Here is a 22114-nt window from a genome sequence, read left to right on the forward strand (position 1 = left end):
CTTTTTCCTCTTTTTTTTTTATATTTGTATGAACTGTATCTCAGTCTCATGTCTCCCAATGATAACTATTTTTCATATTTATTACGCATTACATATATATATATATATATATTTTTTTTTTTTTGGTGTATGTACTTTATGTTAATGTAATAAAGGCACGTGTAGGAATCCCCTCACAGGCAAGATTTCATCACATATGGTCTAGCGAGATTATAATTGATCATTCATTCATTCATTAAAGTGGGATGATTATGGCCTGTTAGAGGGGGAATATGAATTTGAAATTCAGATGTTTATTATGTGTATTTCTACATATAAATAGAAGCCTCAAAATTTAACACGGTGACCTGTGAATTCTTAAAATCTCTGAGGCTGCCCTGCGGTCAAAGCAAAATCAATAATCTCATTAAGTGGCAGGCTACCAGTGTATAGAAAGTTAATCAGATTAATATATCTCAGAAGTGTGTTCATAGTTGTTTGTTGTATGTATGTCGTGTAGGACGACCAAGCAGATAATAAAATCAATCTGCTTGTTGATATAAATCTAGCAAAAGCATTGATTCAGAGGTGTCCAGTTGAAGTTGATGAACCTAATGAACACCATGCAGCCAATCGCAGTCGGGGCCAAGGTGAACACTTGGATATTTATCACTGCATAAATGAACATGAGGTAGACACGGTTGAGATGGTTTCATTAAAATTAAATTAGCCTTTGTGTTAAGTCCACCATGCTAATACATTTTTGCTGTGGATGATTTTTTTTGCCACCTTTATGACTGTGAACGGTTTTTCTTTTGTGACTGGCAGTACTTTGTTCCGTGCACTGTTGTACATCTGTGTAATGCAGTGTGTTTGTGAATGCAGTGGAGAAAGTACAGAACAAATACAAGTTTCTTCTTCGTATGTTTCAGTGCAAAGGTATTTAGCAATTGCAGGATAGTGCCAATCTGGGCCCCCGCTTCTCCACTTGAGTTTATGTGACAGACTGACTGATTTGGGATGATCAGTACTGATGTTCTTTTTGGAGAAACAGCTGGACGGATAAGCATCTAAAGTAGCGGCAGCTCATTTCTTCCTCTGGATATTAAAATGTTCTTTTTTGTTTTTTCCTTTATGACCATATTTATTTGTCCAATACAGCAGGGCAGCAAGTATAAAACGGCAACCATAGCAACAACTAAAGTTAATGAATTTTCTTATTTCATGCTCAGGTCTTGAATTGTTAATCAAAAAATATTATTGCTTTCCATCACTCAGCTTATTAACCTTTTAAAAAAAATTTGGAAGCCCGAGTTCCTTTTTTTTTTTTACTTCTAATCTGTTTGTTTCCTTGGCAACTATTGTACACAAAATGCGACAAGATGGATTGTGTTTACCGTCTGCAGTGTTTTGAAGCCATCATATCGGGAATGCATGCTTTGTCTCTCCTTATGTTAAATTGCTGAGGCTGTCCTTCTCACAAAAACAATTGATGAGAGTCTTTGTATTTGACTGAACCAACCGTCACATAACCTTGACAGCTTGGTTCTCTTATGCAGGCAGGAGACCCAGCAGTAGAATAGCCTTCTAGGTAAAGTACATTCATCTCTCTCTGTCCAAATCAAGCAATCTTTCTTTCTGTCTGTCTCTGGCCATCTATCACACGCACACGCACACACACACACACACGCACGCACGCACGCACGCACGCACGCACACACACACACACACACACACACACACACACACACACACACACACATACTGTTAAAGGGCACAGTCAAGCCAGGAGGGTAACTCGCTGACGTCTCATATGTCTCCTGTAGTAGCAGCTGATACTAAGAGCCTGATCTCACCTCTGAGGAATGGCGGAAAAGAAAGAGACGGAATGAATGCTCTGAATGAGTGACGATATAACAGCAAGGGGCTGGACTTGACACAGCATCTTGGAGAAAGTCACATTGGGAACAATATGCTCAGACCATCTTTCTATTTTGTATTCCATCACATTCCATTGGATTTTTAATGAATTGTTGAATTGTTTGTGCCCGTGTGTGTTTTTGTGTGTGTCTTTTGTTTTTGTGGAAACTTGTTCCAGAAAGCATGAGTCAGGATTCAAGCAGAAACATCTCCTAACCCCATTCACTTTACTCAGATCAGACAGCATGCTCGCAGTGTCTGGCTTTCAATTTTCAGGGATACACGTGTATGCGTGTGTGCGCACACACACACACACACACACACACACACACACACACACACACACACACACACACACACACACACACACACACACACGTTCTGTACTGACACAACTAGACAGACTAACCAGCTACCCCAAGGCCTTTTGGCTTGTGAAAAGGGACAGAGAGCTCTATTGTTTTCTCTGTGATTCAGTTATTACACAGAGATTAACACAGTGAAACTCTTCTGTGCCACCCAAGGGCTTTGGACCTGGAGAGAGCGAGCACTGAATGACTTTATCCTTCTCCCTCTCTCCCTCTCTTTCTCCCTCCCTTTCCCTATCTCCCTCTATTTCACCGTTTCTGACACGCGCACGCACGCGCACACACACACACACACACACACACACACACACACACACACATCCTTGCACATAATGTTACGCACTTATTCAGGCGTTGCCAAACAAACAGGCGCAATTATGGCAAAACATAGTGTGTGCACTCACACTCGCGCACACACTGCTCATGCATTGGTATGGAGGAATGTGTTCACTGGCTGATAAGGAGGAGAATAGGACAACAATATTAAAACAGAAATGCCAGCACAGCAACAATTCTTTTACGCACACACCTGCCCCACACATTTGAATGCTGCATATGCATACGCACGCACGCGTTCACGTCAGACATACATGGTCCTGTTCTTGTGTCGTGTAATGATGGGACACACTCTGGGTGTGGCGCCAAGACAAATTTTTGTTTCCATTGCTGCAAACCAAATTAGAAGTGTGATGCCAGTTAATTTACATTACAAAACGACAACAGGCATTCAAATACTGTATTTGCAGCGGCACTCTTCTCTTCACCGAAGACGATTGTCTCCAAAGAGAACACATGACAACAGAACATGAAGGGGAGGAAGAAAGAAAGAGAGGGAAGGCAAAGGAGTGATGTGGGCTGGTAAATGGACAGACATTTTATGGGAGCGACAGTGAGAGCGAAGGCGAAAAAGAGGGAGAGGTGAGAGAGCGGGAGGATGACATCATGCTGGGAGGACTAAGGCAGCAGCTTCCCAGTGGGATATCCCCGCCTCTGACAGATGTACGGCATCTCAGTGGGATCAAACACAACCAACAGGCAGACTTTCAGCTCAGAGCAGCTGGAAGAGCATGAAAATAACACCAAGCCTTTCGTGTGTGTCTTTACCTCCGTGCGTGCGCGTGTACATTTCGGAGGTGGTTTGGTTTGGATGGTAGAGCTGGCTGCCTACTAATTGCAATGGTGGTTCAATTCTCGGCTCTTTCTGTCCACATGCTAAAGTGTCCTCGGGCAAGACACTGAACCCCAAGTGACTGCCGATGGCAGGCGAGCACCTTACAATGTTGCCATTTTTGTGTAAAAAAATGTATGGAAAAATAAATAAAGTGCTTTGTAAACGGCAAAGCTAAAAAGGTCTTCTATACGTGTAGTCTCTTCACATGCATACATCACACACCAGTACGTTTAAATTCCCTTCACAACATGTCAAACAGGAATTGTTCTTTTCCTTTTCACTGTCTTAAATACGAAGAACTCAATTTTGAATTAATGATTTTATATTCAGGGAAGTAATACTGAAGTAGACATTTTATTCACTGATGGCTGATAGGTTATTTCACAAAAAGTAATAAGGTTTTGGATTTAAAACAAAAGGTTCCAAAGCACACTGATAAATTGCTTGCACTCCAGAGTGTTACCTGTAATTAGACTCGGTTATAACAGGAATAAAACACTCAGCCAAATCAGTTGTGATGACTTGCAGTTGTGGCCTGCACAGGAAATACCAGAAAAAAAAATAAAATATTATTTTAGAATGATTTTGAAAACTTGTGTCCACAACATGCAGAATCAGAAAACTGTATGAGGTGAGGACAATCAATTCCCCTGTACTCATCCGTCTATTTAGGACTTTCTGCTTCTCATTGTTTTCAGTTAAACTGGTCCGGTGATATGTTTATATTTTTGGACAGTTTACAAAGCTACTGGCATAACACAAACATTTTATTAAGCCACATACTTGCTCCTAATGTACTGTCATATAGTCTGATCTTTACTTACAAGCAGTTAAAGTGTAGCAGAGTATTTGTCACAACATACAATGTTGATGGCAGCACCTGGGCTCAGAAGCACTGTCACCTCATGTGAATTGTATAAAATGTCAAGGCTGTGAGAGATGGGATGTGTAGATGTCCACAGTCTCCTTTAAAAAAAAAAAAAAAAAAAAAAAAATTGCTCAGGGTTCTGCTCCCCCTGTCATGCAGTACAGGCACTACTCTGGCTTTATAGGTTTCATTCTGCGGTGAGCTCTGGAGCCAACAGAAACCTCTGCTGTGGATGGGAATAATAAAACTTTATAATGTGGTAAGCTGTGGTAACATTATAAATGGGAAACTGCTGCAGTGGATGGAGTGGAGGAGCAATATGTGCAACTTGTGAGTCACAGCCAAAGGTGCTGTGTGCTTGCCTTTAAATTAGGGGTTTATTGGCATATTATAATTAATTAGTTAATATCATAATACCATTGGTGATATCTTTCTTGGAAACAAATAAATGTTGTAATTGATTGTTGTAATAAATAACCTGAAATGTTGTAAACATTTTCTCTTGGCAGTCATTTTATTTCATAAAATGGAATGTAATTTCCTATTTTTTTTCATGAAAACATCTTGTTTACGCAGTCACTAGTGACCATAGTGATCTGTTTAAGGGTGAATTTATTTTCCCACCCAGGTTTTCTGGTTGCTGAATTCAAACTAGTGTGACAGTGTACTTATACTGTATGCACTGTATCTATTTTTGGTTTTTAAAACAACTCGTTATGTAACCAATTTAAATTCAGCATGTGCATTTTTGTGTGTGTACGTGCAAACAAATAGTGTTTGAAACTCACAGAAGCTCACATGATTATCAGAATGCAGCGGGGTATCTGTGAAGTATCCCATCCTCCTCACTCTCTTTTTTCTATGGTTCCTTTCATTCCTTCTTCCATCTCTGTCTGTTCTTGTCCTGCTTCTTTTCGTGTTTCTATTTCTCCTCTTTTCTCTCTGTCTATCCAGCTCGTTTGGAAGTTTGACCTGTCAGTTTTGATCTCCCACTCTCCAAGTGGCTGCCCTACTTATTTCATAAGGAATGGTGGTGGGGGTGGAGGTGGGGGAGTGACATCATAGTGAAGATTGGAGAGTGAAATGCAAACAAGAGCAAAAAACAACAACTGGAAGCTCTTGAAAGAAGGGCAGGTCTTTTGACATTTTTTAAAAAAAATATTATTTGTGTCACAATTCCTGCTTGTATCTGAACATTCTCATGTTCACGCCAAAACTAATAAGTACAAAAAAAAAAAAAATAGTCCGATATGAAATGACCACCCATTTTTCTTTGGTGCTATATCTCATTTTCCCTTTTGGTCTTGTCACAGAGGAATGCACTGTTTCATTAGATCACAGGCCGACTCAGGCGTGCTCTCTTAGAGATAACACTCAGGTAAATGTTGGCCCCTATCCTTTTTGAATGCCAATCATATCTTCACATAGAAGACAGCGCATGATGACAGTCGTGGTCAAGGTTATCAACTGAACCCACCATAGCCTCATTGCTCTCTGTCTGTATAATGTCTTCTTCCCTGTCCCACACGCTCTCTCTGTTCCTCTCTGTGTCTCCGAGGGTTTAAGAGTGTTGTGCTTCTTTTAGTAGGCACTTCTTTCAATTCAGTCGCGCCATCCCTGTACCTTTTAGAGGTGCTGGGAACGCATGTCATCTTCAGCATTAGCAGGTTTGTGTTCTTAAAAAGTCACTGGCTCGAAGGATAATTGTGAAGACATGGGTGAGCGATGATGGTAAGAGGGATGCATGCTGATATTTTCCATCAATGTCAAGCATTTCAGTGGCTTTTCTGCTTATATGGTGTGTTTGAATGTACAGCAAGAAATGTAGGTCAATATAGATTGAATTTTTAAATGGTGTTCTTTTAACTTAATTGTATTGGAAGGGAAATAGTGGAAACAAAAATGACTGAGGACAGATTCCCTCCACTTAGTTAACAGATCATGAATAACCTTCAGCTTTGTATAATGTTGATGTACATTGTTTATCTACTATATCAAAGATTAAATTCTGATCTGAGAGACTCAGCTCTGATTAGCTCCATTTCATGAGCATAGGAAGAGAAACTCTGGGGTAGTGGTGCTTTTCAGCACCATGGACAGCTCCAGGACGTGCCTTTGTAGCAAATAGCTTGTAAAAGCAGTTATAGTTGGAGCTTTTATGTTCAGTATTGGCTACCACCAGCCTGATTTCCTCAACAGGGTCTCAACGAGCCGGCCAAAGCCTACTCATTATTAATGTCAATCACTTTTCCAAATAGCAGAATTACCAAGGTTCATTTTGGGACTAGTTGCCCACAGCAGTAAAGCGGGACTCTCCTTTCAATTACATTAATGGAGGTTTTTGAACTGCTCGAGGTGGCCTCAGCCTGAACCGACCACATTTGGCTTTGCTTTTGGGTAAACGGTTAATGATGCTTCATTTCCCCGGCAAGGCCAGCTGGACGGTGCCGGACCCAGGGCCTAAAAAGAAGACAAAGGCCCCATCGCATGACTTGTTAAAAGTTGTTATCTCATGTGTATCTGCACCATAAAGAGAATCATAAAAGGGTTGATTGTTGCACTGGAAATGAAAAGAAAGACATATTTTTTTTTAAAAGCTGTTCAGTGTCACCATAGCCTCTGTCTAATTAGGATATAGCAGAACAAAGTCCAACAGGGTTGTGCTGGCTGTGTTCTCTATGGCTTGTTAACATCCTTAACAGGACTTAAATGCAATATGCTGACATAGGGAAAACTTGTACTCTGAAATATAGAGGCATTAAAATATAATTGTAGAAAAGCTGTCCCACCCTAGGGGCTAAATGAAAACCACACATTATTCTGTTTTCTAAAATTTCACAAAGCCAGTCCATTAAAGGTAGTTATAGCAGACTCTATTCCCTGAAAAAGGTTTGAAGGTTTGCAAACATAATGAAATGCATATGACTTTGTGTTCCCTTACTGGATTGTAAGTCAAGGACAATGCCTCTGAGACTTAAAGGAAGCTTTCAGTAATTGTGAAGAAACATGGGGAGCCATGAGTAGCCTTCCCTCAGGCAGCTGTTAGCTGTTAGCCTTTATCCCTATCTTCCTTACAAGACAGACCGTATATTTTCATTGCTATAAATGGATTTGGGGATATCGCACATCATTACAGGCATGCATCTGCAAGCTGTAGGGAATGCATTGGCCATTCTTACCATATGAAATAGGTTCTTGTTCATCCTATATGTCACTGCAAATGCTGAAATTCCTTTACTGTTAGGCACATGTAATAAACAGCGGGGAAGCTCTACATACAGTACACACCGATCCCAAATATGTAAGTCAAAGAATGAGTGGACTGGGAATCCAGGATGTCATTACTTTACTACAGTGAGGGTAATTAAACAGAAATGTCTTTTATGTGTGTGGATGGAGGCTGTCTATGCAAAAGTGGATGAATTTATGTTTAAGAGGAAAAGGGGAAGGAATAGATATTTCAAAAGTGAGACATAAAAAGGAATGACAGAATGGACGACAGTAATGTCTGAGTAAGTCACTGATGTTGAGACAAATGATCCTGGCTGATGGCAGGACTTGGAACTAATCCAGGAGCAATGTACATCACCACTGAGCCATGTCCCACGGATCATCCAGTCACATAAGTGTGACAAGTACAAATGGTTGAAAACCTAGGCACAGTATTACCATGTATGTGTAGCATGTTTAAGCATCAAATCAACAATATATCACTGACTTTTTAAAAAAAATATACATGTTGCTTATTGTCACAAACACAATGATGTTACAGCTTTTCACCTTCTGCTTGAAGATCTTTGAGATATCCCGTGTGTGCAGTTGGCAGTGTGCCGATTAAAAGGAGATTAACAGGTGCACATTGTTCTGACAGGTGAGAAGGAAATCAGAGGGAGGTGTGAGACAGAAGGGAGATTTTCTTCCCACCTTCTCCACTACTTTCTCCTTTGTCTAAGTGCTTCGCTCTCATCTTCTGCCCCCCTTGTCTAAACCTTGTTTTTTCCTACAGTTTTCATCCTCTTAGCCTCTCTTGCCCATATACTCCACTATTTTCTCATAGTCTTCCATCTTTGTTGCCGTGAGGAGAGTTCCTGTAACTTCCTGTGTGTTTCACATCGTTGGTTTCAGAGGTGGCACCCTGCCTTCCTGCTGACAGCTCTGGCTTTGGGAGGCAACGGTATTATTTCAGACATGTTAATGATCCACTGTATATATAAGTCTGTCAGTAAAGGTGATTAAACCTGCTTATAAAACCTCATCAAGATTGCATTTGTAATCACCAAAAGTCATATCCCCCCTTTTTTTTTTTTTTTTTTCATTGCCCGTGTTTTGCTTTGTCTTTTTGAATGTTAAATTTATAATCCAATCATCAGTGTTTGAATCATTTTTAAGTCAAGGTCATTGGCAGAAGACTAATAAGGGTGCCATAATTTCATGTCAGCATTTGTGAGTCAAATATAATGTCTCTGATTGTATTTGTTCCAGTGTGATGAAGCTTGAGCGAGATGAGGCATTTTGCATTCATGAGGAATTACATGCTTCAAAACAACCTAGTTAAACAGCAGCACTTTCAAGATTCAACTTATCAAATGAGCAAACTTGCAAGTTAATCTCTTTCCTCTGAGGGTTTGTGTTGTGCTTGTCCAATAAATAACTCACAAATGCCATTCAGAAGTTGTTGAAATTTCACTTTCCCATCTCAGTTTTCCTATCCCACTCTTCTTCCTGCCACCCCAAAATCAAAATAAAGAGAAAACAAACTTTAGAGTTTTCCATATTCAGTTGCAGTGCAAAAGTTGGAAAGATTTCTACTCTTGTTTCCCTGACTGTTGGTCTAGAGATTTCTGACTTTGTATTCAGATGGTTTCTCCTGCATGTCTTCAAACCCAGCACCCAATCTAGGTCAACCATCTCGCTGCTTCCCAGCTGCCTGACTGAGCTGTGTGCATATATATATGTGTGTGTGTGTGTGTGTGTGAATGTTTAGCGCTTCAGGCTACAACAACAAAAACGGAAAAATATATTTATATATTTTTCTCCTTTAAGAGATATCAATTACATATTAATGCTTGCTATAAAGGGCTTCAAAATAATTGGTGAACTTGGAGTAATAGAATAATGCATATCATAGAAATGCTACAGTAGCAATAGCTGGGGATATTGATTGAAGTAATCAATGCTGCTGTCTCTGTTGACTGCTTGCACTTGGGCTTTTGAAAACAAGCAAAACAGGCCTCAGGCATCAGATCCCAGTTGTCTGTGACCAGCCTCCTGAATCACTGAGGTTACTAGAGCCATGAGCCACACCCACCTCAGTCTCACCGTGTGGTCTGATATCGCCTCTTTGAGGGTTATCTCAGCTTATTCACTCCTCTGGAAGGAATATGCCTTTGACAAACACCCAATACACTTTTTTTTAAATGTGCATACAGACACTCACTTTTATTCCTTTTAGCACATTTATAAGCATCAGGACTCTTGGACTACAAAAGCAAAAAACAAAACGAAAAAAATATACAGATACATTTGCTGCAGTTTGTAGATTTGGTCAAATTTTCACACATGCTTGTACATTAATTGATATATTAATGATTCACATAGTGAGTGGTTATTAAGTCTAATGTGATTTTTGAATGTGTCTATAAAGACAATCTTTCGTAATACTTGGTATGGAAAGCTATAGCCAGGGGAATATACACTCAGTTTGCCAGATTGTACAAAAGCTTTGTATTAAACCCGCATGATGGTAAAATGGAATCATTTCAGTGTTGTTTCTAATAATTTGCTCACCCAATTTATATCAATGAGGAGAGACTGAATGAAGCACTCCTCGAAGTAGGTGCACAGTAGCAAGTGTTTGTACGATCTTACCTCTTTAAAACTCATTCGTATATTGTCCTCCACTGAATCTTTGAAATCTGTCCTATTATTAAAAAGGCATCATGCAACAACACAATTTACATGCTAGGGTGTTTTTTTTTTTTGTCAGTGTAACATTTTTCTCATCTTAATTTGGAAAATAAAAACCCACAGAGGCAAACGTGACACCCTGCATTTCAAAAATGTTGAATCTGTTGAGGTTTTGACATTGAGATTGTCAGAATGGAGTTGGATCGCCATCTGAAATCTAAAAAGTGAAGGTACTTATAAGGCATACTATCTTTGAGGACCAAAGGGGAAGAGAGAATTCACATGCGTAAAAATTTACTTTCAAGACCTGTTCTGTAAAATCTTGGAACTTTGACCACATGAACAGGATGACCCCGAGAATTAATTATAAAATATGACAAAAACACAACACTAACATATGTAGCCTATACTACTAACATTAAATTTGCAATTGATGAACATGGCTTATAAGATTATGAAGTACAAGGTGTTACAGCTAACTGATTTTACCTGTTGTTTTGTAATGTGCATCTTTTCAGTTCATACATTTTTTCTCAAGAGAATATGGTCCCTATTTTTAGAAGTAGGTGTGTCTGCATATTTAAAATGTAAAAATGCATGTTTATGCATTGTTTGGATGTGCTGTGTATTTTTGTGTGTGTGCACTGGTCTTGTTGCATGTACTGTGAACCCTTCCCATCTCTCAGCACGGCAAACTGAATTATGCATTATTTTGAGTTTTATATTAGACATTACATGGAGGTAAATTAGAGCTATCAATCATCCAAGACATTCATACGTGCTAGACTTTGGGGATGATTCTTGAAAGGCAAAGCAGCCTTTGGAAATCAGGAGTGATTGGCTGGGGAAATTGAGTATGGAAATTATAATTATTATTTCTTCATTTTCCAAGCTTTGTCTCATTCTGATGACATTAACATTATTAGCCATATGTTGGGGATGATTATTATTTGAGCGCTTGAGGATGCTGGCAAGGTGCACACAGCTAATGAGTTACAATATATTAAAAACTCCCAAAGTCAGACAGTTTCTGTCAAGTCTAATTTACATGTTCCTCATTCTGACTATTAAAAACAGGAAAGCATTACATCTGAGAAAACATTTCATATGGCACTGCAGCTCTGACAGCCATCAAGTTTTGGTTACAATTTAATGAACAGATTGACATAAGTACATTTGTAACAGCATGCTTGGTTCAGAGCAGCAGGCTGCACTTAGACCCAGAGCAATCCGTCATTAACAGCAGTGTGCCTTTGGGTGTGTATGTATGTGTGTGTGTGTGTGTGTGTGACCTCAACTTTGTACTGTATGTCTTTCTTTGAATCCTTGAATGCTTGCAGGGTCAAGAGACTCCCCTTGAGAAACCCTAATTTTCAGAGAGTAGCTTTGCATCATCAGAAATGGGGCCTAATATGCGGGAATAGCTACATTACACTGAACCGTTTTAGGAACATTTGTCTTTGAAATGTGACACAGTCTATTAGCACCTCTAAGGCCAATTTAAGCATGTCAAAGGAATACAGACTATATCCTGTGCACAGCAGGACTTTGTGTTTGTTTTTCTTCGTCAAGCTGTTACCACCAACGGGTGGACTCCAGTTCAGAAGTGTTGCTTTGTTGTTCACTTACTGATGTCTGAAACATAAATTCTGACTGCTGAATGTTATTCAGCTGTTATGTGCATATAGGTAAATACTGTACATAGTGCTGTATGATAAGACAACCAAAGCCAGTACTTTAAAGTACACTGTAATCACAGTAGAAGAGGTGACGTGCTCAGACTAATCTGTATCAGGAGCACTACTTGTATCTAGCATTATAAGAAATATTGATGCTTTTCTTTATTTTACATTTTGATCACAAAAAAAAGTCATTTATAAGAAAATCTTTCTCTATTCTTTGCAAAATTGCACCTGAGCCACAGGTAAATAATATCCAACGGCTTAAACTCTCTACAGTGCACCTTGCATTTCTGGTACCCCATACATTTGTTGCTTTAAGACATTGTTGCACAATGACTGGTTTAAGTGGCATGCCTCACACATACGCAGAGTTGCATTTGATAGCATAAAAAAGAAAGAGCTATCAAAAACATCAGCGGTAAACATCAGATTTTGGTGACAGCCTCTCAGGAGTAATCTTTTGCAAAAGACAGGAAAGTGGCAGGTCCTCCTTGTTTGACAGTTTAATGCAGCCACAAGGCATGTTACCCTGGAAGTGAAAAGACTGACTCTGGCTTATTCTTGAACATAAAATGTCTCTTTCTGCTATCACTGTCCCGAATAACTCAATACAAAAAGTGATCACTTTCTTAAAGGCATAGGACATATCTATGAATACATGGAATGTATAGACTGATTGTTACACAAAACATTAAGAAAGTAATAAAGTAGGTATTAACTCTCACATCCAAAATGTATAGGCATTTAGAGTGAAGTTATACTGGTAGGGTGATGCTGTTGTATTGAAAGTGCTATATTTTGCCTGGAGCAAAGTCATGCAATCATTGCACGGTGGAAGAATTGCACACATTTCAATTTAAAGTCGTAATGTATGCTTTTAATATTATTGTTGTTTTTTTAAAAATTTTTTTTTAACCAAAACAGTGTAAAAGTGCTTTGAGACAGCAGAGGTGATAAAGTACTAAACAAGTGCAGACCATTTACAATACAGGGATCCTGGAGCTGGCTCACATCAGTGGAAGACCTAAATGGATTGTTTTTAATGTTACCATAGACTTTGTATAAAGATAGATACTGCAAGCAATGACATCACCAACTGGTTTACATTGGAGCCAAATTGAAACCTATAGAGAATGGCTTTATGGTCGATGCCCTCTTTTCTGGTTGGAGTCTGATTTTTTGAGGGTCTGTTGGTAGCCTAAAATTAATCAAAGAGCAGGTCATAATTATGGTGAACTGAAAACTGATTAAAACAAACCAATTAACAGCAAAACTATAGCCTACAAATGAAGACAAAATGATAGTCATTATTTTATAATCGAATCAACACAACGTTCATGCGACTTGAGTTCACAGGTGAATGACTCTGCTGGCTTGTCAATCAAGCCCGGCACGCCCACTAATAAGGTCTATTTAATCATGGCGTCATTTTCAAACTGACCTTCAGCACACTAATCAGGGAGAGTGAATTTAAGTGAGCATCATCACAACAATAATGACATCATAAAGACTTGAGAAAAAAATATCGACTTGGTATTTTCCTGCTAATAGAAGCGGCTGTGACGAAGGTCTATGACGTTGACGGATCAATTATTTGAAAGCACATGAAGCTCAGCAACAAATTAGCTGGCTTGCAAGACGACAATATCGGCCGTCATTGCTACACAGTTAGTGTAAATTACATATTTGAGCTCTGTAGTTGTTTTAAACTGGAGTGTGAGTGATGTGTGAATTTGCATGTTTGGATGTCACTGACATGGCACGGTTATGAATTAGCAGATTTAGTTAACTTGCATGCTGTTGGTCAAGATATGCCCTCGATCTGGTTTGGAGAAGATAAGAATACCTTTTTAACGTAAGTCTTTTACACAGTCGACATTTAGACTCGTCACAGTAGAATAAAATAGGGTGTTACTTGTAACATTTTCAAGGGGCTCCAGTCTGTTTAGATAAGCCTGAACAATTTGACAGTGAGCCAGCTTAAACAATACCATTACTCTGTAACTGAAGCAGCAAGACAGAAATCAGACAACATTAATTTCATCAGTCATTAATATTTGTATTACTTTTATAAATCCTTTTACCCAGTTATTTCTGTTATTGCTTTTCCTACTATGACATATGAAAATGTCTTCCGTGATAAAGGCAGAAAATAAATATGTGAGGATGCAGTAGATCTACAGGAAGATGCAAGCTCTTTCACATTCCCCAAGGAACCTCCTACTTTTTCTACAGCTATCACATGAGAGCTGTAGAGCTGCATTTTAAAGCCTCATAAATGTTTCAACAGTCTAATTTCATGTGAAGGGGAGAAGCATGCTCAAACATGTTTGAGACAATGGCTTCCTGGTCATGAAATTCTTGGGACCTGTTGAGAGGATGGAACAAGAAACCAAACCAAAAATATAAAGACATTCTTATAGTCCATATTTTTTTGTTGTGTATTGATGATAGCAATAAGCAGATTGCTACTCCAAAATTAAAAAAGTCTGCTTGAAGTTTGAGCCACAAATATTTGATGGCTCCCTAAAAAGCCCAAGTCTCAACCTAATTTTAGTGTTTGAAGACCACAGTACAAACGGCATGACAAAAAAGAGAGGTACCCTCTCTAAAAACTAGACATATATCCTTTATTTTCAACTAGTTACAACTTTTCTTAAGGAGATACTCACAACATTAGTATTTGTCTTTTAAAAAGAAAAATAGGGGAGAAAAAAAGGTTGAAAAGAAGACAAAAAGAGATGAAAAGGTCAACAGTGTAGCAGGGCAGTGCATTTAGACCAAAAGCCATGGGATGAGGGAATCAGACAGCTGATAGGCCATAAGGTAAAGTGAAAGTGCACTTCATTGAACCTCAAGAGGAAGGTGTGTGCATGATGAATTTGTAAGTGTGTGTTTGTGTAAGCATGTAATTGTTCATGTAAGATGTGTTCTGTTGAAAAAAAAAACAGGTGTGGGCGTAGGTCAGAGGTGCTCATCCTGTGAAATCCCCTTGACTTAGGGTGTGAGTAACCTCTTTGTTTGTACGCTATGGATACATTTTACCTTTGTATGGAGCAGAAATACTATTTTTCCAATTATGAGCAGACAATAAATGGCAAGTGAAAAACCACCAAATAGCCAAGTTTAATATAAACGAGGAACCATACTTAAAACTTTTAAACTGTGAGTGAGTGTGTGTCATTTAAGTATTTGCTAGGATTTATGTTTTTTGTACCTTATGAAGCCTTACTGCAACAAGTAAGGTGTGGCTCTTTGTTTATTGGTTATAAAGTCATACTTGCACACCTCATAACCAGTGTTATTGTGTCTATCTGAATGGGATATACAGTCGTTCTGCTTGTCTAGTTGTCTGTTTTGAAGACTGTAAACCTGTGTAGAAATTAGTAGCAGTAAAACTTTAAAATGTGATGTTTGTTATATTTATATTTTGAGTTTTTCTTTTGTTTGTTTGCACGTTGCTGTTCAAGGAACTCCACTGAAGGCTGAGTCCTCCACCATGCTATCAAAAACAGGTGGCTTTGTCTGAGCTTTTCTTGTCTTATCTTGCGCTGAGCCAAATTAAATGTCAGACCATCATTCCTCCTCAGTTCAATGGGAAACCGCACACACCTCAAATCAGCCAGAATGTGCTGCAATTAAATGCGTCCCCAGAGCAACAAAAGCCACCTCTAAGCTGAGGTTCCCGTTACATTGTACCCTGCAGGATGTAACACATCTATTCAATAACAGCTCAACTGTGCCTGCTGACAATAGCCTGGGAAGAATACTGGGTGGCGTACTGTTGTGACATTTGATGGTAAATGTGTTGCCATTGGGATTACCTCTGCAGCATCCAACATCCAGTGAGGCAACGTTGCAATTTTCTGAACACAGCACCTGCTGGACACTAATCACAAAGAGTTTGCGCCAACTCTATACATGATCTGGCTTCCTCAGACAATAAATGGTTCACAATGATGTGCATTATTGTGTGCAGTGTTTCAAAAATAGTATTGCTGCTGCATTTGGTTTTTTTTTTTTTCCCTCCTTCATTCTTAAAGCCTTATGAAAGCCACGCAGACATGTCTTTGTTTACCTACTGTAATTACACTTGCTTTTAATTGTCAGTTTCCTGAGTATTGTGAATATTATGTCAAAAAGCAGTGGAATAATTGGGGTTATCTGACGAGTTAATACTATAAGGCAGTGTTCAGCTCTGTCAGTAAATGCAAAAGCAATATATCAGTTTTTCCTTTACATTTAGTCAGACTTTTGCTAAAAGTACCATAGAGCACATAACCGATGGGTACAGACATTATTACTTTACAAAACAGGTGTAACTAATAACAGCTGTATTTCATTTTGGTGTGGCAGTGCTGGGTCTTACACAGGCTGGTGCATTGGCATAGCTTACTGGCACAGCCAAGTGGAATGAAGCCATCATTAATGTTATTAGTACAACCTGTGATTTTCCTGCCATGAGAGAGGAGTATTGTACCTGTTCCAAAACGCAGTAGGTTTTAGTGCTACAGACGTAACTGGATAGTTTGTGGAACAACCACCAAACCAGCACAGCACAAAACTATTGCCAAAGAGCCTCATATCGAATTACTGCTGGTGCACATGTTTATGTAGGGTCATTCTGTTGTGGCAGTAAAGGGTTCCGTTTCAATGCCAGAGGTGTTTACTGTTGAAAACAACTGCAGGTGTCCACAAAGACGGCGAGGTGAGTCGGTCCTCTGCCCACCGCCTTGAATATTTGGCAGTCTCATTCAAGAGAAATGCGGCAGTCAGCCAGAGCGTGTAATATGGTCTTTGCTGGGGTTCTGGTTGCTCAGGAGCCAAACTCATGGTGACTCATCTCTACTCAGAGGGGGAGATGCCAGACACAGAAGTGGTGTTTGTCAGTGAGAGTGAAAATTACCATCTGCAGGCCATCTCACTAGCATCTTTTATTTACCGACACCACCCTGTCTAGCCTGCTGTCTGTCTGCTGGCTAGCTGACTGGCTGATCGACTGACTGGATGTTTGATTTGCAGACTGTCTCGATCCTCACTGACTTACTGTTGGTGTAAAGTGACTGACTTGCTTGTCGCTAATGGCTCACTCACTCTCAGTGTCTGTCTGATTAGTTCTCTAAATGACATTACCATGAATACATATTTGCTCTCGAAAAACCTGTTTAAAATACTAAAACACTAATGAGATCTTTGACAGAATCTACACTGCAAAAGTGTACCTGCACGAGTGTGTGCATGTAGAATGTGTGGTTCTAACCAAAGCGATAGCAGCATAGATTTAGATCGCCACATCAAATGTTTAAAGTGAAGGGCTGAGACTAGCAGTAAATTGTAAAGTAAGAGACTCCAAGATCAAATCCTACACTCAGTCAGTTCATTATTTAGTCTCTTACTGAAGTCGGGCCTTCTATATTGACAAAATCCTGTCCCCATGGTCTCTAAAACTTGCAAACCAATTTCCTGATTTCTCTGACTCTTTATCTCTTTCTCCCCTCTGTCTCTCGCTTTCTTTCTCTCTGTGTTTTTAGGCTTAGACATGAAAGAGGTACAGATGTTTTATTGATGATTTAAAATAATTTCAACGAATTAGAAATTGGATAAATTTGATTACCAGACGTTTTGTTTCAGTTTTGAAGTGTGGCCAATGGCTGGACAGACCTTTGCATGACCACTAACCTGTGCCACATGTATATGCTGAAGTGCTGCACAAAGAAAAGGCAGATCTTTCCTTGCAGGACTTCTGTTAATTTGTTTCAATTGGTGTCGTGGTCTTTCAGGGATGAGGACCCACATGTTTTGAGGCTGTTTTTTTTTTTTTCCAAGTCAGTAATGAGAAAAAAGATCTCTTTGAAATAAACTGTCAGTTAAATATATCCATCACCTATTCAGAAAAACGATAAGTAGTTAAAATTGTGATAAGTGGGACATCACATTTTAATAAGTGTACAAGGATCTCTGAAGTAACATAGTGGAAGATACACAAGCGACACATGTTTGTGTGTGTGTGTATGTTGCATACTAATTTATGTCTGTAGTCCATGTTCTGGTTTTCCTTCACAAGCCACAGTCACCCACTGCATCCACAGTATTATAGCGTCTGGGTTATTGGGCCCACCAACTGACTGACTGCATGTCTGGCATGATAAAAGATTAGTTTCACCTAATGTTAACTATCATCTCTAACGCTCTCTCTTTTCAGTAAAATTCAAGTTTATATGAGGCCAGAGAATTCTATAATGTTAAAACTGACTGTATTTACCATGCTATCAAGTAGTTAAAGCCTGGTTTATGTATAATAGCACTATTTCCCATAGCATAAAAAAACAGCACACCACATCTTTATCGCATTTTCTGTTGAGGAGAACTAATATATATTATGTTCTAAATGGACAGAAAGTGGTCATCAAATCAGGAAACTTTGAGGATCAGTGCAATCATTGAACTTCATACCACTGGGATTCAGCCTGAAGTAACTCCAAGGTCACGGTGAAGGTTTTGTAAATGGTACCAGGTTTTAGGGCTTTGTGATATCACCCAAAATCAATATGACAATTGAATGTAATATTTACCTTGATAACAGTTAACTTCTAAAATCAGGATTTTGTGGCCTTTTTGCTTTTCGGAGGCAGACAGAAAAGGTTGGGTGGTATGTTGCAGTATGTGGCGTGCGCTGTCCCTCATAACAATTAATGATTCTTTTTTGAACAGTTGTGTACAAACTCTATTTTCAAAGTAGACATTTTAAAATGATCAACCAGATAAACAGATAATCAGGGAGCTCCATGGGTAAAAGACCTAACATTGCTTAAACATTTTATTGAATTAATTGCACAGCTCTACCAGTTATTTCTACATTTATGATAAATGTTGCGATTTGCATCAACATTTTGACTGTCACTTTGTAGATTCTTCATTTAAAATTTACTTTCAGAACTTGTATTCGGTAATTCATGACAGCGAGGCTATCACTGAATAATTCCTATATCTCTACTTCTATGTTTCTCTATATCAAAGTGGAGTTGATTAGAAAAATTGAAAGAGGTCTCCTCCCTTTAACAAATCTTAACAAACGTGTTTTTTTCCTGTGTGTGTGTGTGTGTTCATATTAGCAATGCCTGTGCCAGAGCAGCCTGCAGAGGAGAAGGGGGCCATGGTTCCCCCTGTGATGCCCGCCTCCAATGGAGACAGATCTGAGACCGAGACAACCTCCTCCATCCTTGCCTCTGTCAAGGAGCAGGTACGAACTGTCCCGTGTGTGTGTGTGTGTGTGTGTGTGTGTGTGTGTGTGTGTGTGTGTGTGTATGTGTGTGTGTGTGTTAAAAATGTGCAGAACCTGCATTGTGTTTAACTTTGAGAAGAGAAACATTCTTGGTTTTGTTATCTCACTCTTCTTTTGTGTCAATGCCAATGAGCAGCTTGCTATGAGGCAGGTCAGCAGGTTGTCGCTGTTATTCAGAGAAAAAAAGGTCTACTGCTTTGAAGCGTTTAAATAAAACCAAAGGTTGATTGATGCAAAGGAAATGTGAAAGGATGGAAATGATGGAGATTCACGGTGAGAGCTGATGCCAATGAGGCCATAATTTAAAAAAAAGTAATTAAAATCAAGGCAGTTACTTGGTGGGAGTGTTGGAAGGTAACGGCAGTGCAGCGAGAGGACAGGCCATGATGCTGCCTGGTTAGTGGTTAGTAGGAAGAGATAAGAAAGTGGAATATAGAGGGTTGAGTGAAGATGAAGCAAACAGGAGGATGGTAGTCACCATGGCTTCATGTGAGGGAGAAAGGTGCAGGACAATAATATCTTCCTTCCTGAGAAAACATGTTAGATTGGGGAGTGGTGAGAGAAAACAAACACAGAAGAAACAGACAAAGCAGAGGATAGGAGGGAAAGTGGCTATATTGTTTTTTTGTGTAATACAGTTCTATGTGTTGAAGTGGGAATTTTGTAGAGAAAAGCGACATTCAACCGATTTCATTACATCAGGGCATGTGTGTATGTTCTGTAAGCCTGCACGAATTAAGCTGGAGACCTTTCTGTTTGTTTATTTAATATGCCATTGAAGTATAGAGCAACCGCTCACAAACATATGCACAGTCGTGGCTTTCACAATGAAGAGACATTTCCCAAGTCTTTCTGAAGAGAGAAAAAAACAAAAAAGCTCAAGTTCACAATAATTGCATTTATGTTTAGCTATGGACTCGTTCTGTTGTGTAATGGAATGTTGTTTCATTTGGATTTAGCTCATCAACAAGCTTAATACACCATAGATTTATCATTTTGCTAATCTACAATGACTCTGAAGCTCCCCTTTAATTTAATACCACACTATTCCATTTACCCTTACTGAGTGAAGGACAAGTGCTGATGGCAATTTAAGCATTTTTTCCCCCCTTGCAAATGGCATTCATTTGTGTGTTTTTTTTCGAGACCAGAGGGACTCTCAGTGCTCTCACAATACTGTATCACTGAAGCATGCAGTGTTTAGTCAGATTCCTGCTCTAGACCAGAGTTGAACCTGCAGCCCCCCCCCCCCCCTCCCGTTGGGAGGAAATGCAGTCGAAGTTGCCCAAATAGGAATACATCGCAGACATGTAGCCATTGTTGTATCTGTATTTTCTCCTGCATGCAACACTCCTACCCCGAGGAAGAAATGTTTTGAAACTTAAAAATTAATTGTTCACTCATGAGAGGGCAACAGGAAACGTGGAGTTTTATCTTGCAGCAACTCTAATGAGCCTACATAGCAGCACAAAGGATGGCAGTGCTGCTGTGACTGCTGGGTTGCATTTTCTCCCATCAGAAAATGTCTCTGTGCTCTCAGTGCTGATTCATCAAAGCATGCCTGGTTTAGTCAGATCCATTCAGCTTTACTGATCCAAACCTTTAGTAGTACACCGATGCAAGGTAATGGGTAGGAATACTAGAATACCATACTGTTTACAATACTGTACTTGTGTGGGAGATTTAATTCTGTACCTTCAACCAAACATTGTATCGTGTAAACATTTTGTGGACAGCCCATTCTTTGATGCAGCTGGATATGGTGCACATTAGGTACCAATGGAGCAAATCTAAATCTGTTGCAGTAGAGCCGCTCGGACATACAGAAAATACATTCTCTACATAACTAATGTTTTGGAAATAATTATTTGAATTTCATAATCAATTTCACTCCGCAGGGAAGCTGTTTTATGGCCACTAACAGTGTGGTAGTAGTTCTCTCATTTGGACTGTACGTCAAATCCTGTTGTCATCATATCTGCACACCCACCTTACCGGGATCAATTTATCGCACTGGTATTGTTTTGGAAATTTCCTCTGAACTCGGTAGTTGCGGTTTTCTTCACTAAATCTCTCTGCACTTGCCTGTGCTGCCTGTAGTCGGATAAAATGTTAACTCCAGATACTTGTCAGACTATCTCTGCCTTACACGGACATTCTCTGTCCAGGCGTGTATGCCTGTGTGTGTGTGAGCAATATGTGTGTGTGCACACACACATATTGCTCACACACACATATTGCTCCAGTAACCTGGCAGTCCTGCTCCCATTGCGACACATCATCATGCCTAACACACACCTCTCTCACTGTGGTGACCATCTGTGTGTGTGTGTGTGTGTGTGTGCGTGTGTGTGTGTGTGTGTGTGGGAGTGGGGGCGGGGTTGTATGTTGTTGGGAGAAAAGTGTCATGTCAATGCTGGTGAACCTTTTTCCTTCCCCTGTTAGCCTTAGGGTTTACTAAAAGATAAAAAGACATAATTAGAAAAGGGAAGTAGTTTGATAATGAATTAATACACTGTTAAGTGAGTAAGAGTATGAAGGGAACTTATAATGCTGAGTTAGGTGTTCGTGCTGCTATCTCTAGTGGGCCATAAATCCTACATTTGTAAAACACATCAATTTGACATATAGCTTATGTGCTGAAAGTATGTTGTTGCCTCTGAATATGACCTATATATTTCTTCCTCTCTTTTATCTGAACGTTGCCAGAGGAAACAAATTGATTCCTTCTGATTCCAATGTTTATTCAGATAACAATAACTATTGCTAATACCACTGTATACCTGGCCACCCGTATCGTCATGAAATGCAGCTACACTTGTAGACATTTGACTGTAAAATTTAACGCATGAGTAGGTTACTGTACACTAAGGGCCTGATTTACTGAGGGTTTGCGTGTGTAAAATCACGTGCAAACTTCACACCACCCGCAAAAAA

At 39.4% G+C, this 22114-nt stretch overlaps 1 protein-coding gene across 5 annotated transcripts in view; it reads left to right on the top strand.

Annotated features, from left to right (window-relative positions):
- The window catches only part of ctnnd2a (catenin (cadherin-associated protein), delta 2a), a 234914-nt gene that overhangs the window by 14705 nt on the left and 198095 nt on the right, over nt 1-22114 (top strand). For all 5 annotated transcript variants that reach the window (XM_069151523.1, XM_069151526.1, XM_069151525.1 and 2 more), the window contains exon 2: nt 19008-19135. In XM_069151523.1, the coding sequence (XP_069007624.1) occupies nt 19010-19135 (126 nt within the window). In that variant the 5' untranslated portion in view covers nt 19008-19009. The remainder of the gene's footprint in view (nt 1-19007; nt 19136-22114) is intronic.

Source organism: Embiotoca jacksoni, unplaced genomic scaffold (assembly GCF_022577435.1).
Source record: "Embiotoca jacksoni isolate LCO1_2020_lvr unplaced genomic scaffold, fEmbJac1.0.p SCAF_17, whole genome shotgun sequence".
Lineage (NCBI taxonomy): Eukaryota > Metazoa > Chordata > Actinopteri > Embiotocidae > Embiotoca > Embiotoca jacksoni.